The sequence below is a fragment of the Manis javanica genome, chromosome 5 (assembly GCF_040802235.1).
Source record: "Manis javanica isolate MJ-LG chromosome 5, MJ_LKY, whole genome shotgun sequence".
Lineage (NCBI taxonomy): Eukaryota > Metazoa > Chordata > Mammalia > Pholidota > Manidae > Manis > Manis javanica.
This window is the reverse complement of record NC_133160.1, coordinates 139,895,768-139,916,916: the sequence shown is the minus strand read 5'-3', so window position 1 is coordinate 139,916,916 and position 21,149 is coordinate 139,895,768. Positions and strand designations below refer to the sequence as shown.

The 21,149-nt window shown below is 39.0% G+C and overlaps 1 protein-coding gene across 34 annotated transcripts in view; it reads left to right on the top strand.

Annotated features, from left to right (window-relative positions):
* Positions 1–21,149, top strand: part of LIMCH1 (LIM and calponin homology domains 1) — a 321,073-nt gene that overhangs the window by 276,463 nt on the left and 23,461 nt on the right. For 19 of the 34 annotated variants that reach the window (XM_073237698.1, XM_073237695.1, XM_073237693.1 and 16 more), the window contains 5 exons: positions 2,161–2,376; positions 10,586–10,676; positions 11,817–11,980; positions 15,591–15,696; positions 19,822–19,862. In XM_073237698.1, coding sequence (XP_073093799.1) covers positions 2,161–2,376; positions 10,586–10,676; positions 11,817–11,980; positions 15,591–15,696; positions 19,822–19,862 — 618 coding nt within the window. Of the gene's footprint in view, positions 1–2,160; positions 2,377–10,585; positions 10,677–11,816; positions 11,981–15,590; positions 15,697–19,056; positions 19,132–19,821; positions 19,863–21,149 lie in introns of all 34 variants that reach the window. The other 15 variants (XM_073237696.1, XM_037002554.2, XM_073237692.1 and 12 more) reach the window with 2 other exon arrangements.

Here is a 21,149-nt window from a genome sequence, read left to right as displayed (position 1 = left end):
TGGCTTCAATAACTTCAAATGTATCTTTAAATTCTGTGTCTTAGGCTTTGACAGAACAAAAGGAAAATGTCCTGGCTGTCTCATCTGGGTTGAATTGAGACGTTCATCCCTGGAAGGGTAGGGACGTGTCTGTGTTGTTCAGAGCTTCATTCTGAGAGCCTGGCGTAGGTGCCCACTCAGCATGAATTCTTCCAGAGGTGTGAACTCATCACATAGGTTCACACACAGCGACGCACATGCTCATGCATGCTCGACAACCTCCCAAAGCACTTGGCAGCTCTCCTTCACCTGGGGCCCAGGACAGGAAACTGTCTGTGATATTTCAGGAGGAAGGTTTGAGGTTGAGGTGGCCCAGAACAGGGGTAGGGGTTCCATTTCTTTTACTAATCAGCTAATCTAGATGTCCACGTCCCGCCATTATAGAAACAGTGCAATATGATCATGTAAGCAGAAGAGTCATGATAGATGACTTTATGGCAAGGCTTTGGCCACGAGAAAACCCTGTCTCTTGCCATTGAGCCAGACAGTATAGAGGTCTGGGGAAGAGCCTTCATGGAGGAAAGAGGAGAGAAACTTGAGTATAGATCCTTTATGTGCTGGAGTTCACTTTGGACCACCAGTGAGCCCTTGACCCATCATAGAGCTTGATGGCTATCAAGCCCATTTTCCCACTAGCCACTGAGTGGGTGGACCCACTGGTGATCAATGGTAATATGTAAAAAGAAAGTTGTTACCAGAAAATGCCAGGACAGAAGCTAAGGGGTAGGTATGTGGTATGTGTTCTTAGAGGGAACTGAATGCGAGTAGGGCAAGGGAGGCAGGGAACACAGGCTCAGTTTCCCAGTACAACAGAATTAAAAGCAAAGGAAGATCAAGTGAGATAATCTAAGGCAATGCTTTCAAACTGAGAGGTGTCACCTTTTGGAATCAGCATATTTTTTTTTAATGAAGTAGAACAGAACACAATAGACAAACAGCCTAGTTCAACACACGTAATAAAGGTAAATATTGTTTTTGCAAACCTCCTGTTTCAGTTATATTTAGTGTGTGCTCAGTTGTGATTTAAATTTCTTTCCTGTGGATCACAGACAATAGAGTATGCAAGCCACTGGCTTAAGGTAAATAAACTATAACCAGTATCTGGTCTTCCATTATTCCTTTGTGAAGATTGTAGAAGGCCTAGTAATAATAATAGCTAATATTTACATACTTAAAATGTGCCAGGAACTGTTCTAAGCTCTGTACATATATTAATGCACAAAATCCCCATGAAGCACTATCACAAAAGTGCGGTTATTATAAAGTTTGCAGATGAGGAAACAGAGCACAGAGGATAAGACACTTGTTGGAGATTAAGTGGCTGGTAAGTGTTAGAGCCAGGATTCAATCTTAGGCTGTCTGATTGCAGATCCTCTTCTCATAACCTTTCTACATACTGCTTCAAACTTCAAGACAGTTCTAGATGCCTTTCAATAAGCCAGACTAACCATCCTCTGCCCCTCCTTTCTTGCTCTCACCACCTTCCCTAGACGTGGGTAGAAAACAAAAATATTTTAATGTGCATCGCCTGTTTTTCTTGGAAAGGTTGGGAGTATAAAATTAACTACAAATAGGGATTTGCTGGAACATAGCATAGAATCAGGTTCCCCACCTTCCATTACAGCTTCAAAAAAAATACCCACTGTCCCCATACCACATGATAACCTATAAATAAAATATTCCTGATCTGAGGAGGGATCCACCTAATTTATATGCTAACCAGAAAAAAAAAAACCTAAAAATTGTGAAATAGCAGTCAGAACCTAAATGAAAAATTGCTGGAACTCAAATACATGGCATGTGTGTACACTTAAGATTCCTTGATTTTCTATGCTTTAATCTAGATTCCTAATTTTTCTATGCTTTTTAAACACACTGTAAGATCAACATGAAATGTAATCTAAAATAAAGTGGCCTGAGAAGGCTGGTGACCTTTTAAGGAGACATTAAAGATGGCATTTATGGGAGTCCTGATTTCTAGAACCGAAGCATGAGAGACCTTATTTTTTGTTGGACTATGGTTATTAAATAATAATGTGTAACAGTGATGTTAAACACATTATTTTGTTATAGACTTTCTTTGAGGAATAGCATGTTTTTTGTTCATTCTGGTTTTTATAGGTAGATGGGAAAGTCAGCATGAATGGAGAAACAGTTCATGATGATGAGGAAAAGGACAGAAAGTGTCCCACGGTGGTCCTGGCCCCCGCATTAACCAAATCCCAGATGTTTGAAGGTGTGGCCAGAGTACACGGGGCCCCCATGGAGCTGAAACCAGACAACAGTGGCATTGAGATCAACATAAAGAAGCCACATTCTGTCCCCTCAGAGCCAACAGTAAGAATCAAGTTTTTTTTCCACTTTGGGGTATTTGAAAATCTTGGGTTAAATAATCTGTTTTAAAAATAAGTAGGTCTTCATAATGATCATTCCTACGTGGGTGTATTATTTTGCTCAGGCTGTGGTAACAAAGTACTACAAACTGAGTGGCTTAAGTAACAGAAATGAATTGGCTCACAGTCATGCTAGCTACAAGCCCCAAATCAAGGTGTTGGCAGGATGCTCTTTTCCGCTGGCCAGGAGGGAGAATCTGTTCCCTGCCCCTCTGTGCACTTCGGACGGGTTGCTAGCACTGTGGCATGCACTGGCCCATAGAAGCACCACCCTGATCTCTGCCGCCTTCTCCACATGGCATTCTCCCTGGGTGCTTGTCTGTGTCCATAGTTCCCCTTTTTATAAGGACCCTAGTCATGCTCAATCAGGGGCCCACCTCCACTACAGTATGACCTCATCTTAATTTGACTAATTACATCTGCAACAATCCTATTTCTGAATAAGGACACAGGCTGAGACGCTGGGGGTCAGGACTTTAACATATGAAGTGGGCATTGGTGGGGGAGAGGAGCACAATTCAACCTTATCTGCAGGGTTTCACAGAAATTGTAACACAGTTTATGAATAAGAAAACCTTTTTCTTGCCTTCACATTATTGGTATCTAGTGTTAAATCTCTAAGACACCTCTTTTCTTTTTCCTGTGTGTTTCCCATCAGACTTATTAATACAATATAAAAGTAACTGGTGCCATCAGAACCTGGCTTCCCATTCTTAATGATATATTTAAAATTTAAAAGGGTATCTTTCTTATTAGTTAAGAAGGTGATCTTGTTTATTAATTTTAAAAAAATAGTAAGTTTTCTTTATTAGCTTACCCCCTTCAATTCAGAGTAATTGGAAGCAACTGCTGAATGGCCAAGTTGAACAATGTAATGCAAGAACAGCAGAAGAGAGAACTCAACGTGACATTATACTTGCTGGTTTGGAGTACAAAATACAATCACAAAGATTAGGCTTTCTTAGATCTTTCAGCAGAAAGGCTCATGCTGGTTTTGCTGATCAAACCCAAACTTTCACTACCACAGAGGCAGCCCAGCTTTTAGGGTGCAAGATGGACTCTGCTCAACCTCATTTGTCCTCACCACAGGCTGCTTTCTGCAGTTTTAATTTATAGCGTTTGGGTGGGAATTATAAAGGATGCAAAACACTGTCAAGGTTTTTCCCCAGCGCCTAGGAAGGTTTGGCCCAGAGGGAAACTTGTCTTCCAGCTCCAGGCTGACTTAGATGCCCCAGCTAGCTAAAGCCACCCAAGCTGACTGGATGTCATTTTTCTTATCTCCGGGATTTATCTTTTGAAGAATAAAATATATTTTCTTAGAGGAGCTGAGAGGAAGTAATTGCTCCCTGCAGTGCTCAGGCCCTGTGAAAGAGATTCAAAACGGAATAGACGGAAATAATTTCCTTGCTGTAGTAACGTATTTGCTGATCTCCAGGAGCAAAGTTTTGTGATCCAGGCAAACGCCAAGTCTCCCCACCTGGAATTTAATTTCCCATTCATTTGCATAAATGTTACCATCTCTGAAGAGTTCTTACAAATTATGATAAGATGGACTATTGAGTTCTGGCAGTAGCATGGGGACTTTACTGCTAGACTCAACAGTGACTTATCCCCTTAAATTTAAATTACAAGTACCCCAAATTAATTAGTGGTGAAATTGCTTTTTTGGGACAGTTAGTGATTCTATTCTTATTTCTCTTCTGCCGCACTTAACAGTAAGCATTTACTAACTTTCCTTCATAAATACCTTTCTATGACTCAATTTGGCTACTAAATCAGGTCACAGGCCCTTTGCACAAACTGTCAAATACAGCTCTTTCTCATTGCACTTTGGGAGGACAATGGAGAAGGGGCCATGCTTGTCTTGTGACACCTGCCATGTAACAGAAGTGCACAGGGGTCACTCGGTCCCAGCAGATTTTGATTCTGGGAACAAACCCTAAGGGCTCTGCTATCAGGTACATGCCTACTATCTACCTCTCACCAGTTCTACCCTCTGTCCATCTTGTTGTTTGAGTTTGACAGAAACCCTGCCCTTGGCTGAAAAGGTTTTATTCCTGACAGAAGTTAAAAGAATAAATGAAGAAACTGGATGGTGTAATGCCTAAACTTCCTAAATCAACTATTTAATCTCTCTCATTTTAAGTTTTTAGCACTTTGGGGAAAAAAGCTTTTCCTATCCTATATAAGATCTATGGTATTAAGCACAGGACTTCTCAAACAGAAGGAAAGGGCATTTTGTTTGTTTTTTAGACCAAGAAAGCCTACCTTTAAAAATATACTCATTCTCAATAATTACTAATTTTCTTATTTTTACAATAAGCAAATTTTTTTAAAGTAGCCTATTTTCTTTTAACACCAGGCACTTCCCACTTTACTAGTAGTTGCACCACTCAACACCCTAAAAGCAAAGAGAAGATGGATTGTACGATTTCACAATTGATTACCTATCTCTAAAGGTATCTTGATTTAAGAAAAAAAAACTAAGGAGCTGAAAGAACTCATGTTATTTCAGAAGTTTATACAGAATAACAAGGAAAGTACCAAACAAAAGGTGGCAATAGGGACTTTCTTCCCAGAAACCAGCCTGGTTATAGGCAGCCTCAGGATGCAGGTCCGACCTCAAGGAAAGGCCTGGGAGTCTCTCCCTCTGTGTATCTCTTCCTTGGAAAAACTGCCTCATTGGGAGTAATTTCTAGTTCCGTAAATCCTAGTGGTTCTGAATAAATGGTAGCATTTATTTTCCCTGTCTGTAGTACTCTTGGCTCTCGAATTAACTATGGCAGGGGCTATTACCTTATTTCCTGGTAACTACCTCTGTACATCTATTAGCCTAGAGCCAGGTTATTAGCTGTACTACACAAAATTTTGGCTCATTACTAAATAGTAATGCTCGCTTACACATTCAGAACATGTCATCCCAAGAGTGATTGTAAAACAATCTCCCCTCCAATAAACCTACTCCTAGTTTCACTTCCTTCTTCACCACATTCCAAGAAAAGCACGTCTTGACTGTGTTACAGACAGTATATTCCTGTTGAAATAGAACTAATTCGGCAGGGCAAAATGTGGTGACCAGCTGAAAATGGGGCTGCCCTTCAGAGCCTTCCAGGGCTTGATACCAGCTTGGACCTGAGTTGCTGTTTCTAATTCATTTGCCCCATTCTGTGGGGTTATCAAAGGAATAGTGTTCTCCTTTTTAAATAGTGTCTTTCTTCCAAAAACTGCATTCCCAACAGATGCACTCTTTACAGAGGAGTAGCCTCCCCCACCACTAAAATGTCACAGTTCCCTCCGGGTGAGCTGGAGCCATTCAAAGGGCGGAGCAGCAGCAGGCAGGAGCCATAACTAAGGCTGTGAGGCAGGGCAGCGGAGAAGGACTTGGGGAGACTCCGCGGGGGACAGGGTTGGAGTATCAGCCTCCCGGGCCAGCAGGATGATTTTGGTACGACATTATGTCATCTCTTTTGTTTTCTTCTACCTCATTTTTCTCATTTGAAACTCTTGGGACCATGGCTGTTTAATTTTAGAAACAGATCCAAATTAAGTTTGGCTTTTTTTTTTAATGCTCTGGCTGTATCTAATGATACCAGCAAATTCCAGATCATCCTCAGTTGAATGACCTTTAAGGGGATGAACTGGTTACCCTGCCAGCGGTTGCCTATTACCTCATACACATGAGTTAAGGACCTGCCCTCTATCCCGTCTTTGAAATTAAAATAGGAAACTCATGAATTTGCTGAGAAAGAAATTTTCATAAAGCCATTAGGAATGTATATAAAATAATATTTAATTAAGTTCTGGATAATAAGGTCAAAAGATGGAAGGGGTATAAGATGCAAAGAGAAGGTAATGTCATTGTAGGTTGGGGTTAGTTGAGAAGGTTTTGTATGGGTTGTGCATTTTGAAACTTGACCTTAAGGGTGGGCTTTGCATTGGAATGCAAAGGAGGGAAGCAGGCTATTCCGTGTGTTGGGAATAGCAAAAGCAAAGGTGTGGACAGTGGTGAGGAGCGCACAGAGGACCCCAAAGTGGGATTCTAGGGCTAAGAGGTGATGGGGCAATTAGATGCTATACACTTCAAGCAGAGCAGCTAGGTGCCCCAGGGACCCTCCTAGTTACCCCTTAGATGAACTTATCCATGGTTTCAGATACCCATGGTCTACCACGGTCTGGAAGCTGATGATCCTCCTTCTGATGTATCCTCAGAAGGTCAGTAGTAGCCTAGCACTACGTCACAATACTTATGCTATTCATCTCACTTCATCTCATCACTTTTGCATCTTATCATCTCACATGATCACAGGAAGGGTGAGTACAGCATAGTAAGATATTTAGAGAGAGAGAGACAACAGTCATGTAACTTTTATTACAATATATTGTTATAATTGTTCTATTTCATTATTAGCTATTGTTACTCTCTGTGCCTAATTTATACATTCAACTTTATCATAGGAATGTGTATATAGGAAAATACGGTATATGTAGGGTTTCAGGCATCCTCTGGGGGTCTTGGAATGTATCCCTCACAGATAAGGGGGACTTCTCTATTTCCTAGTGGAAACCTAACAGGTTTTTTACATCCCAAGATATTCCGTAAGAAAATCATGTCATAGCACAAATACAGATTTCTAGAATCCAAGATTGGAAAAGAATTTGGAATGTATTCTCATCTGATCACTAATTTATCTTGTTTAGTGACCTACAGAAAGATGTTTTATGTCTCCCTCCAGTGTTTTCTCAATCCACTGTGGGTCCTGTTTGTATTTGAATCTCTTCTTTCTTCCATGGTACCTAAAATGACCCTTTCCTAAAATACTTAAAGTACTCCATGCACAAAGTCAAAGATCTAACCCCACATAAGCCTCAGTGTATATTTAAATAAGGACAATAGTATATGCATCACATGGTTATTGTAAGAAGTCATGTATCTAGAGCACTTAGCATGACATCAAGGCAAGTCATAGACAGAGGTGCTCTTTGATTATTTTTAAAATTGTCATACACAAAATGGGAGAAAGAAAATTACATCATATTTTTCAGAAACCTGAAGAGATACTAGGTGTAAAGTTTTTTAGGTTAAAGTAAGATTGCCAAAATTACCATCTTGAGTAGATGTGAATTTCAAACAAATGAGATAAATTCCTTGTCATTGTCCAACTCAGCTTGTCAGTCGTTCCAGTTGTAATTATCTAAGAAACATGCGATGTGAACAGCTTTTCCCAAAAGACGATCACCCTTGCAGATGCTCATGATTCTTCCTGCTGCTCTTTTTCCTTCTCCTGTTACTCACTTTTTCCCAGTTCTGGTTTCCCTCTGCCACCTAGACACCTAGGACTCCCACCCAGTGACCTTTCTGTCACTCCAGTCCGTGACTGTTGGTCAGCTCCCTCTTGCCAGCTCATCCCAAATGATGTCGTGCAAGCCCTCCCTGCTAGCCAGAACCTTCCCTCCAGGTTTCTGGCAATTCTCCCTCATTGACCAAAGGCCAAACTCAGCTACTAGGTATTTAAACTACTTCATCTGCTTTTCTCAAACTGAGTAACAAGATAAGTATGTTTTTTCCTTGACAAAGCTCTAGGCTTTCCTCTTGAAAATTCAGTGTTTCATGAATGTTTTCCAATCCTGGAAAACAGACAATCGGATCTTTCTTGAAACATTTCATTTTTCAGTGAGGGCACAGGGAAAGCATTTGAGTAGGTGCTGTTTTCCTTACAACTGAGACCAACTGCAAATTCCTTTTAGATAGCAAATGTCAGCAGGCATTTCTTTAGAAACTGTTTTTCTCCAGCAAGAAGTAGTTGTGAGACTGTTAGATGTAATGCTCTTTAGAAGTCATTGAAGATATTTAGGTACAGGAGCATTTACATTTACAGATTTCAAGAAAGAATATATAAGAGACAAAAAAAAAAATCAAACCTAACTCGTCTTACCTAGATCAGAGCATCATGTTATCTGAAAAGTTTAAGGCAAAAAGAAAAAGTTTAAGGGATGGAGAGGTGAATTCTCCATGTAGATCCTCTTTCTTCCAGTAAAAAACAGATATTTGGAGATATAAAAGTGCAAGGGGAAACACATGCATGGCCTATGTGGCACTGAGGCATGGGGCCAAGACATAAATAGACTGATTTGGCAGGCCTGTGTCCAAATAAGTTATTCAAGACTGGAGCCAGTAAATTAGAGTCAAAGAATAGTAGCTCAGTATAAAGCTGTGGACATTACATCTTCCAGCCTCTAGCAGTTCAATGATGGGTCCAAGTTCTCATAACGCCTATATCCCAGAAACAAGACCACCCAAGCCCTAGGTCTCAGGATGGTTCCTGCCTTCCTGCTTCGTATTTCCAATTCGTTCTCTAGTGCTGCTGTCTGGGCCAGTCCCCCACCAAGATTCTTGTTAAAATGAGCAGCCAAATGCCAGATAGGTTGTGCGGCTAGACCATGTCCCTCTCAAGCCAGGAAACTACCACCCCCCACCCATGGCCGCAGGGCTAAGCCTGGCACGAGAGCCAGCTTGGATCAGCCTCTCAGTCAACGGGAAGCCAACTCCTGGCTTAGGCTCCTGTAACCTTTCTGTGCTCTTATTCATTCGTGTCCAGGGATATGTTTTCATTTGCTTGTTTTCATTCTTGAGACAGTGTTACCAGCTGGAGAAGGAAAGGCTTCTCCTCTGTTCAGATGTAACCAAAGGAAATTATGGGTCAGAAAGTGCATTTCCCAGCAAGACAGGTATGTTTTAGGCAAATCTCTGATTCTGGCAGGACTAATTATAACTGCCAACTTTGAACTCATTTCCTTTGAAATAATGATGTGAGTGCCAAAGCAATAAGCCTTCAGGATGGAATATCTATCCCATATGGATGGAGCATTCATACACAAGTTAAACCAGCTTTGGGGATTACCCTTGATTACATACAGTGTGTGTGTGTGTGTGTGTGTGTGTGTGTGTGTGTGTGTGTGTGTATTGCAGAACATAGATGATTACAAAGAAAATATAAACTGCCTATTACTCGAACTACTCAGAAATTAATGCTAGGTTTTTTAATGTTTCCCTTTTCCCCTTTTTTCTCAGTATATATAAAATACTTTTTAAATGAGCTCATGTTATTCAAATTGTGTTGTAGCTTCCCTTTTCTCTTAATTTATCCTGAATATTTTGCTAGTAACAGTCTGATTTTGATGACTAGTATGTATTTAAACTAAGCTTGGGAGTATAAATTCCATAAATAATACATAAGACATTTGCTTGCCTCCTACGGAGTACATAGCTGCTCTCTGCCAGGTACTGTGCTGGGCCCCTGCTCCCTCAGGGTTGAACTGGATCAAAAAATGTGAAATGAGCTGATGGCTGGGGGCAGGTGGAGGAGAACAGTTGAAATTTTTAGGAATGACCCACATTTTGATGAAAAAAAAACGAATAACTGTAAGAGAGAAGAGAAGAGGAGAGAGAGAGAGACTGACTGATCAAGTATGAGAACTCAGGCTATACAGAGCTGTTGAAAGCCCAGGAAGGAAGATGCCAAGAATAAGGCCCACAACAAGTAGTGACTCTATAGCATCTCACTGTGCTGATAGTGACTGCAAGGGGGTGGTGGGGGGAACTTGATAATATGGGTGAATGTTGCTCATGTGAAACCTTCATAAGACTGTATATCAATGATACCTTAATTTAAAAAAAAAAGAAGGTTCACAGTGCTAAGAGCCACAGGCATCCATGTGGAAGACAAAACTACTAAGAGGTTAATTGTAACCTTAAAAAATGTTTTTCACTAGTGATGTGACCCTAAGCCAACCTTAAAGGTGTTTGGTAGCAAGAGGGTGGTCGCTATGATTTTGACAATTCGGTTGGAAAAGGAAAGTAAAAGTGGGGGTGTGCATGTGAGTCAGTCAGAGGAGGAAGGAGGTAGTAAGCGCATGAGTGCGCTGCGGCCCAGCACCCCTGTTCTCCATCACAGGATGAGTCCTGCCAGCGAATTCAGCCTTCCAACCAAGAAGCTGCCTAGGCAATAGAGAATAAGGAATTCATATAGGCAGCTCACCTCATTGGCCTAAAACTCTTATTCAAAAAAGAAAGAAAGGAAGAAAGAGAGAATCCTGTTACCTTTTAGAAGCTTCGGAGGAATAATTTACTCAAGGCAGGGGGATCTTTTTTTCAGGCAACCACTGAGGGAACTGAACTGAACAGACAAGAAGATGAGAATGACGGTGAAAAGCCAGAAGAAGAGAATACAGGACTTGCCTCATCAGGTTTGTTTCATAATAGACTAGTTTTAAAGAAAATCATGATACCTCTTAAGATATAATTGAAATAGAGTCAATTTCAGCTACTGAGCCACAGAAAGGTAGTTAACCCGGCTCTGTAACTGATGTGGCTGTGCCGCCACCTAGAGGCTGTGTGGGAAAATTAGGACCGTAATATTTATTTTGCTATATAAAACAACAGGAGCCCATGCTTTTTGGCTACCTTATTTTGTTTTGATGAAGAGGTATATCTATCATTATAAAGAAGATTATATTTACCCACACAGTACCACCAATAGATAAGCAAAAATATATCATAAAAGTAGATGCTGAAATGATAAAGCTGGTGAATAGTTTGAAAGAATAAAGTAATGCCACAAATATGGGCAGTGATGTGAATAGAGACGCACTGTTCCCTAAAGTAATGTTTCCCAATACTGTCACACTTGTTTTGATAACCGTAAAAATCTCCCACCCTCTTCTAATACTATATTACCTTTAAATGGCATTTGAAAATAAATGTCACTGCTAAAAATTTTAGCAAATGCTTTTTCAAACTAGATTGCACCTCCACATTTTGAAATGCTCCCTCAGGTGGTGACTTTTCTGCCTGCTCTAAAGTGTCCATAATTTTTCATTATATATCAGAGAACACCTCATCTTCATTGCATTATATATACCATGCAATCCTTAACACATTCTATTATGAAAATGTGATTTTACAAGGAGCACTGAAATACAAAAGGTCGAGTGAGGCTGCCACAGCTATAGACAGTTCGGTTAGAAATTTTCTATAGCTGTTTTCTCATCCAGGGCAGCTATTGTAATATTTCATGCCAGCATTTTATTTCATGTTGTGTTATTCATATGTTATTTACTGTGACCCTTATTCAGAAGTTAAGTTTTCCATAGTAGGGTTCGTTGATGTATTTTATGTTGCTTGATTTTGTTTTTTTTATGACACTGCAGAAGAGCCTGGAGAATTCTGGCATCCTAGGCTCTTTTATATATCTTATCACACTGTAATCCAATTTCTTATTGCCCAGGGCAGGATATGTACTCAGTGTATTCCATGGCATTGTAGGGTAAATGGTCCTTTATATGGTTTTCTTCTTCTTCGTGTTTCTGAGTGTAACTCTATTTCAGAGCCACAGCATTTTACAACGACTGTGACTCGATCCAGCCCAACTGTGGCCTTTGTGGAGTTTTCCTCCGGCTCCCAGCTAGAGAGTGATGTGCCAGAAGAAAAAGGCGAGAAGAAACTGGAAAATGAAATGAGTGGAAAGGTGGAGTTGGTGCTGTCCCAAAAGGTGAAGTACACAGAGGACAAAAGCAGTAAAATACAAAATGAGCTTGGCTTCATATGGCAGCCGGCTGCCACGGTGGCACTTGTTCAAATGAAGATTTATTTTCTCTTCTAATATGTTTTCCTTATCTTTAATCTGAATGGTTTCTAAATACAAATATACTATATATAGTTTATTGTTTATTGTAAAAAATAAAAATACACATATAAAGATAAATGTATTAGTTTATTTGGGCTTCTATAAACAGAATACCATAGATTGGGTGGCTTATAAACAACAGAAATTAATTTCTCCCTGTTCAGGAGGCTGGGAAGTCCAAGGTCAAGGCACGAGCAGATTTAGTGTCTCATGAGAAGCCACTTCCTGGGTCACAGACAGCCATCTTCGTGGGGTGTCCACACTCGGCAGAGGGGCTGGAGGCGCTCTCCTGAGGCTCTGTTACAAGGGCACTAATCCTGTTCATGAGAGCAGAGCCTACCAGAGGCCCCATCTCCTAATACCATCATTTTGGGGGGTAGATTTCAACAGATGAATTTTGGGAGGATACAAACATCCAGCCTACGACTATATGTTTATAATTTATATTTGTGATGTGCAGGTAAATATGTAACAAATCTATCAAGTAATATGTGTAAATACATTAAAAGTCATATATAAATTTAAAAATAGAGAAATAGAGCAAGAGAAAGAAATCACAAACCTACCACTCTATCAGTAACAATTGATGTATAGTGGTACGTATATATTCTTTCAACATCTCTTAAAATTTATTTTAAATAATTTTTAATTATAAAGAATTATATACATTTAAAAGAAAAGTATAATTAAGTTATAAAGCTTTGCTTTGTGATTAAGTTAGTTTGCTGTCATGAGTTTTCTTATTTGCAGCTTTCTGAATGTTCTCTTTCCAATATTTACTTGTTTTATAGCTCTGGTACTTCTGATGATCTTGGACTTGAATAACAAGGAAACTAGAAAGTTATTATTCTGATGTAATGGGTTTTGATGCCTTGTTTTTATTAAGTTTCTTCCTTGTTTGGAGTCTCATCCATTCATATTAATTTGGTCTATTTTCATGCACAGAGTCTAAAAGTCTTCATCTTTTATACTAGTTGTTCAAAACCTTGCCTACCCTTTAGAATTTAAAAAATAGCAAGCACACTCCATATCAAATAAACCAGAATCTTTTGGAGACAGGGCCTAGGCAAGCATCTGTATTTTTTAAAAGCTCCCCCTATAATTCTAATGGGCCACCAAAGTAGATGACCACTGACTTGCATACTGTCATACTATATGTGGTGATATTCCAACTTTAAAAATTAACCCTCAATTTGGATGTGATTTTAGAGTGAAAATTTTAACACTTCTAATTCTGGTTCATCTATTATTTATTCAGCCAATACTAACTGTGTGCCTACTATGTACCAGGCACTGTATCAGACCCTGGATATTCAACAAGACACAGCCACTAGCCTTAAGGAGCTAAGAGTGCTGAGGCCTTGGTAGAGCCTCAAAATGCCTATTGCCTTGATGCCTTTTGGGGATTTCAGACTCTAGCTATTCCCATTTTTATATGTAGAGGATGAAAGAATGGCCCGGAGGTCTGAAAGGGGGAACCAAACTGTGCAAAAAAGTTGGGGACAGGCAGGATTTCCTTCCTGCCTTTGCAGATTTTGCTTTATCCATATTAACTCTTGTAACCATTATTTATTTAATACTCTCCCACATTTAGTTTTTTCCCCATTTAAATGCCTTTAAATTCAATACCACAACTAAAAAGTATTCATCTGCATCCCTCATCTAGTAACCTCATCTGTGTGATCCGTCTTTGGACCACCAGTGTCATGCCTACCCTACTATGGAAAAAATTGTTTTCAGGGGTTCTTAACTCTGTGTGTGTGTATATGTGTGTGTCTGTGTGTGTGTGTGCATGTGCATGCACACATGTGCCATGGACCCTTTGGCCATCTGGTAATCATTATTCTCAGAATATTTTTAAAAGTATAAAATACACAGGATTCCCAAGTTTTCCTTGATGTCAAGTGGTACCAAGTTCATACACCTCTGGAATTCTGTTCTGTGGCCTTGGGATTAAGAATCTCTCTAAATTGATTAGCAAATGGAATAATGGCCTTTGAACCCAATGCTTTTCTCGCGCCGTGTGAATTTCTCCCCTCTTCTGCCCCTGTTACATTGTTAGTTGTTAGAGAAAGAGAGAAAGGTGATCACAGTGGTTGCAATAACTTTTGTTCACTGACCTCACTTGAGGGTTATCTTTATAAAACAAAGTGCCCATGAACACAGGCTGACCTTTTCACATAGTGGTCATTTTCTGCTGATTATTAACTGTTTCATTTACAACTAGGCATTATCTGAAACATGGTTTTGTCTGAGTCAACTACGGAGGAGACGATATGAGGTTAAGATCTGAGGGTTTTCCACTTTGGTATGTCTAGGCGTTAGTGTTTGCTGTGTGTTTAACAATGAAGTTCCTTTGGACATCTAGTTGGCCTCTGAAATGCAAACTGAAGTTATTAACTGTATTTTCTTCAGGATTCCATTAGGGTTGAATATATTATTCATGAAGAAAACTAAAATCTATGGAGAAAAATTTCTAGGCATTAAATTATCCTGAGGATCAAATCATAGATCAACTTAAATTAAACAGGTACTCTATGGCCTCACTTGCCCTATTGGCTATCAAATTAATCTTTGGTAACACAGCCACCAGCCCGAGTAAATCAGAGGATGTCCTGTAAGCAGCAGAAAGGACATGAATTGATAAGTCATTCTCCTCATTCAGATCTTTGCTCAGAGTCTACTGACTCTTATTTTAGATACTAGTTTGGTAATCTGGTCTTTGAGCAACCAGTTGATTAGCAGCAACAAATCAAGAAGGTGCTTCTACCAAAGGCCAGACTGGGAGAAACAAAATAAAATTAAATGGCCATAACAAGAAAAATCCATTTTTACAAAGCAAACATAAGAATGTTTGAAGACTGTGATTTGGGGACTTTGTACTATAAAGACAAGTGGTTTAACATGCTTCAAAGGCCCCCTAAGGGCATCATTGCTATGGCACTGTTTTGATAATGTTTATTTATAATAATGCTTCTTCGTCATTGATGTGCTTTGCATAAATTTGTGAGAGGTTGTGTAGTGTCTTGAGAATAAAATCCATTAGAAAGCAATATTACTTTAATATTTAGCACTTATATAGTAAGATTTATTTTTAATCTTATATGGAACATCTCACTTCTTGGTATTACAAATACAGTATTAGATCGTATGGGGAAGAGAATATGTGATTGATCAGTAAGAAAATGAGATGGAGTGATGTAAAATCCTAAAAAGGGAATACTATCTTCTGGGTTTAGAGAAAAGTTATCATCAAATTTTTATGCTCTGGTTTGAGTTCTCTGAAATATTGACCTCTATATTAATGTAGAAGGCATGAAAGGAGTTTGGGAAAGGGGCAAACATTTCCATTTAAAATTTAAATATTTGGATTTATTGACTTATGTAATAGCCATGAATCCTTAAATTTTATTTCACCTGTGCTTGTGTTATTGGACAATACTTGTAATGCTTATGTCTGTTGCTCATAATCCAGGTGGTAAAGCCAAAATCTCCAGAACCAGAAGCAACCCTGACATATCCATTTCTGGACAAAATGCCTGAAACCAACCCATTACATTTGCCAAATCTCAATTCTCAAGGTAAAGAGAAGGAACTGTTTTATTTTAGTTTTACATGTTCTTGGTAAAATATTCTTGATTTTAAAGGGAGATTATTTTCTGGATGTTGATGTCCCTTTTAGCCATGGTGTTTGCCAGAGCCCATTATGGCTGAATATTAACTGTTTGAATGAATCAGCCCATTATGGCTGATTATTAACTGTAAGAATGAAAATCTGGAGCTTCAGTCTTTTTGGCCAAGCCAAGAACCCCAGCTGCCAAGACCATTCCATCAGCCACACACTCTAGGCATCATAGGACCTACACAAGTGTTTGATATTTAAAAATAATTTTATTAGCTCTAAAATGTTTTTAAAAATTACAGAATAAAAATTCAAAATTCAATAACTTTAATAAAAAGTTTATAATCTTAATTTTGCATCAGCTGCATTAATTGTTAATGATAGTCTTTATAAAATATTCATTTAATCTGACCATGGTTTGGGAAGAAAGGTGAGATAGATTTTGGTATTCAATAATAATTCCTGGGCGTATATGATGATTACTGAGAAATCATTCACAATCATAGATTAAACCTGTTACTTATAACCAGAAACTTTAATCTTTCCAAAAATTCTTTATAGCAAAAAATATTTAGGTTGAGGATATATTTTAATATTTTTTATGTGTTTGATACATTTTAAGATGTTCAACATAATGTAGGGAGGGGTGGCCTCTAAAAATATGCGAGTCTAGGGCCTATGAAGGTCTTAAAATGGCACTGATACTGCAAATATCTTTTAGGCCAAGTGTATTGGTTGTGAATTCATCCCTTTACTCTCTAAAAGCCCAATATGAATTCCTTTTTCCTGGGAAGAAACTCAGTCACCAGAAAGGAGCCATAGGGATTAGAACAATGCTGGGACAGGTCCTGAGAATTCCGAGAGCCATAGGGACTGTTACTCAAAACAGACCTCTGGGCTTTATGGGAGTGAGTTCTCTTTCTAGATGTAAAAACAGCTAGAGTTCAGGAGCAAAAATTGCAAGGTTTCTTGTTTTTCTTTTATAATGTACTTTCACCAGCACATTTTATAGATTTATCAGTCCAGGCAAAGAAAGGACAGTATAGGGCCACTGTGACTGGGGATTTATTTTTACTTACTGCCCATCAAGGATGGGCAGCTATCTGGGGCCACTATTGGCAGAATCTGAGTCGGCTTCCATTGGCCTTTGTTGCCTGCTGGGAGATAAATTGGGCTCTATCTCCATAACAGGAAGTACTTGAGAGGGAATTAATTAGTAGATGCACTGATGATCACTAGTTTCTTAATGTGGAAACAAGTTCAATAATGTCTTCAAAGCATTTGTTTAAATTTGTCACCCCTAGTGTCCTAGAGGGATTGATGAAAATAAAATCTCATAGCTGGGCCAGCAATTGGCCATGTTTAGACAGATTCTCATGCTGCCCTCTTTCTAGCACTTTTTAATTGTATAGAGTAATACAGAGAGGAAATAGATACTTTAAGCAATATTAATTCATTTTGTTGTCTTACATATTTTTACACATTTCATTACCCATGGTAAGGCATTTTGATTTTTAAATACTGAATATGGGACTTTACATGATGCTTTATCTAAGTTGAATGATTAAAAAATAAAATTTGGTAGCATTAGAGCATTTCAAACATTATTCTTCGAGATAGAATTATATTTGGCATATACCTGTTCTATACACTTGTCTGTTTCACAGAAGCTGTAATTATAGCTGCAGGCTCTGGAGACAGAATGCCTGTATTTGAATTCTTGCTCATCTAGTTCTTAGGGATGGGACCTTGCCAGCCAAGTACTCCCTAATCTCTATTCTCCACCTGTAAACTGGAAATAATAATAGTAGCCTTACGGAGTACTGAAAGAATTAAATGACATAAACCAAAACAAGAGTTTAGTTCAACACCTGTCCCAGAAAAAACATTAATAATATAATCTAGTAGTTGCAGAACAGTTAAAGGATAGAGCAAGATGCCAGGTAGAAATAAACTATTCTTAAATGTTTTCCTTAAAATAAAGAGTGTTTATATTGTGGAAATATGCCTTTAAGCAGTACTTTCAAACATGAGTACGTGCCAGGGTCCCCTGCAGGACTGGTAAAAATACAGATTGCTGGGCCCCACTCCTACTGTGAGTAGGGCTGGACTGGGGCCAGAGGACTTGAATTTCTAACAGGTTCCCGAAGGTGATGCTGCAGATCCAGAGACCACACTCTGAAAACCACTGACTTGCAATAGGTGTTTAAATTGTGCACCAAGGACATTGCCAAGAGATATGAAAATAACAGTACTATTTGTTTGGAGTATATAAAGTTCCTATCTTTCAAGAAGCAAAAACCCTCTAATAAATGTAACCTTAAAGGATATAATTTGTATTAACTGGGAGGAGATGGAGGAAATATAGGGCTTTGAGCAGATATGAAGAATCTGTGCACGTTTAAGTGATTAGTCTGAGGTCACAATCAAGTCCAAAGCTATAGGGTTAGGATCAGGAATCCTGGTGCCATTCCTAATACTCTCATCCTAATACAATGATACCTCCCCCATTTCTATAAAGTCATATGTTTGTAGACTATCACACAAGCTCCTGAAGATCTATCTGTTAGTGGGCCCAAATGATATTCCACAGATTTCCCTTAAAAACACACCCACATGCCTAAATAGTATTTAAATACTCTGAAAACATTTATGAAATGCATTTAAAGGTGAAAAATTTCCTTTTCTCAACTGTCTTCCAATAGTAGAAATATATCTCAGATTAGTATTTCAGGAAAATATGTGCATATTTTGAAAACTGATGTCTTTATTTGCATTGAGAATGATGACTGAGTGGCACAGCACATAGTTTAAGGATGCAAATGCTTGCATGAACTGTGTCTGTTTGATGCCACCACATTACATATAGACACAGACACATCCATTTGTTACATACATATAGCTTGTGCCACAGACTTCCATATAAAACCTTTATAAAACATATAAAATAATTGAACTCATCCCTGCTGTCTTTTATACTTTTCTAGTGTTCTCCCAAAGCAATGTAAACTGTGCATTTTGCTCTTACATACGTATCATCCTGTCATTTTGAGATTTAACATTTTAACAATATCACCATTAGGTATGAGCCTGTAAAATTTCACCTAACACCAAAGAAGACAAATAGTAACATAAACTGTCCCCTTCTATTGACTTTTGTCCATGTCTTCAGGTTTTATATGCATTTTATTGAGATTTTTTTATAATTAAATTCACATAATGACTACAAACTCCTCTAGTACTTGTGAGCATGGTTCTGTTCAATTCTCACCCCAGTTTTTATGTTTTTCTGTTTGTTCTATCCTGCCATCTGTTCTAGAGTCACCTGGCTCTGCCAGCGTTCCGCTGAGAGTTCAGAACTCTTGGCGACGTTCCCAGTTTTTCTCCCAGTCAGGTAAAGTGCACACTGGGTAGCTGTCCTTCTTTTGTGCAAAAATCCATGTTGGGGCAACCAATGATGTCTGGTATTTTTCTTCATTTCTCACTTGAGAAAAAAATGCTTGTTTCTGACACAGTTAGCAAAGAGCTACTTTTGGTCACAGTACCAGTTATACTAAAAATTGGGGGAAAATTCACAGAATTTTACTTTGATTTTGGAAATCCAAAGGAATAATAAAATTCACGTCCTTTTTTTATTTTCTCTTTTCTTATTAAAACAAAGACTGGAAGTGTTTACCAGGAACTGGTAACGGTTCTCATGTTAACTGTGTCACTCTTTACTCTCTGGATGATGGCTAGCCTCCCTCTGTGTGATACCTCTCCGTGTCGGACAGTAAGGGAACTTGGCGAACAAGCCAGAATGCAAGTGCATTCAAAACCAGCACCTAACAGGGATAGTTTTTGCTTCGTGTATAGTCTAGTACTTGGTCCTAATTGATGTGGTCAATCATACTACACTGGTCATAACTTCTTTCGGTGATGGGTACACACTGCTTCAGAGGTCTGCTTTATTATGATTTTCTAATGCTCTTGGCTTTCAAAATTTTTTTTGAAAAATAGGAACTACACTCCACTGAGAGGATCAAAGGGAAATATAGTTAGAGGCTGCCCACATTTTGATCTTTTTTTCTTTCTTTCTGTACAGTGGTTTCTCCAAGCAGTGAGAAGTCACCTGTCACTACACCTGTAAGTAACTCACTTCAAGGAATAAGATCATGCATTTAGTACAATTTTAATTTATAAGGCATTTGCTGTGCTGAAAGAAGATTCAGTAAAAAATGGGGTCCAAGCAATTACAAAATAATTAAAAGCAGTGTATGATGCTAACAGGTGAATTATGCAGGAAGATACGGATTATCATTATATAGCATTATCACATCCTGAAACAAAATGGCAAGTGACTCAGGAAACTAAAATCTAAGAATGTGATGATAGGAATTAGTATTAAAATATGCGACTTTTACAGACATTCAAAGTCATTTTTTCAATGAGGACAGTACTTCAACATAGTGTGCTGTTGGTGGGCAGGGCCCAGCTAGTGTCTCTCTGACCCAGCTTGGGGACCCAAGCTGTCTAGGTTGGACCCCTCCCCACCATCAGTATCTCAAATAATATTAACTGTACTTTAGTTTTCAGTTTTATTTCAATGAAATTAAAATGTCAAGATACATGACACTGTAGAAATTCCTTGCTGCTGAATTAGATCCGAACACTCTCTGCAGAGCTGACTTATCCCTGAACTGAGTGTTTGCCATGCTGCCCTGCTATTCTTTAAAAGCATTCTCCAGAAGCAATGTACACTGCATTACGCTCTTCCATAGCATGTCATCCTGTCATTTTGAGGCTTAACATTTTGCCTTCTGAAATGTCACCTTCTGACATTCCCACTGGGTTAGGAGACATCGCCCACGGCATAATCAGCTGGAGCGTGTCCCCTGCGCCCTAAAGGCCTAGCCGCATGATCACTGCTACGCCTTTAATTCCAGAGCCACTAACCAGATGAGTCTGCCAGTGTTATGTGACTTTCTCACCTCATCTTCCTTGATTTTACAGTGAGATAATACACCTTCCTTTTAGGGGGTTGTGAGCTTTAATTGAAATAATTACACAGGAGCTTCTGACACAGCCTGATACGTAAGCAAATCCTCCCCAATGGCTAAACCAACAGGCCCATAGTCAATACCAGTTCTTACTTGTAGGTAGATTGTCTCACTTTGGGAATTCCTAAGTGCCTGTGCAGAATGGAAAAGGGACCCATCATGTCACATAACCCTCAGTATCTCCAGTCCCATTCCAGAACTAGTGACCACTTGTGGAGGCTGTCTGCAACCAGTCCTGGGGGTCCTGAATTTCCTGGGAAGTTAAGGACATCCAGAATGGACGGGAACCCCCGAAGGTCCCCAAAGCTGGCATTCATGGCACAGATGTGAAGAGTGTAACATAACCCATTGATTTCCTCTTTAAATTGCATGG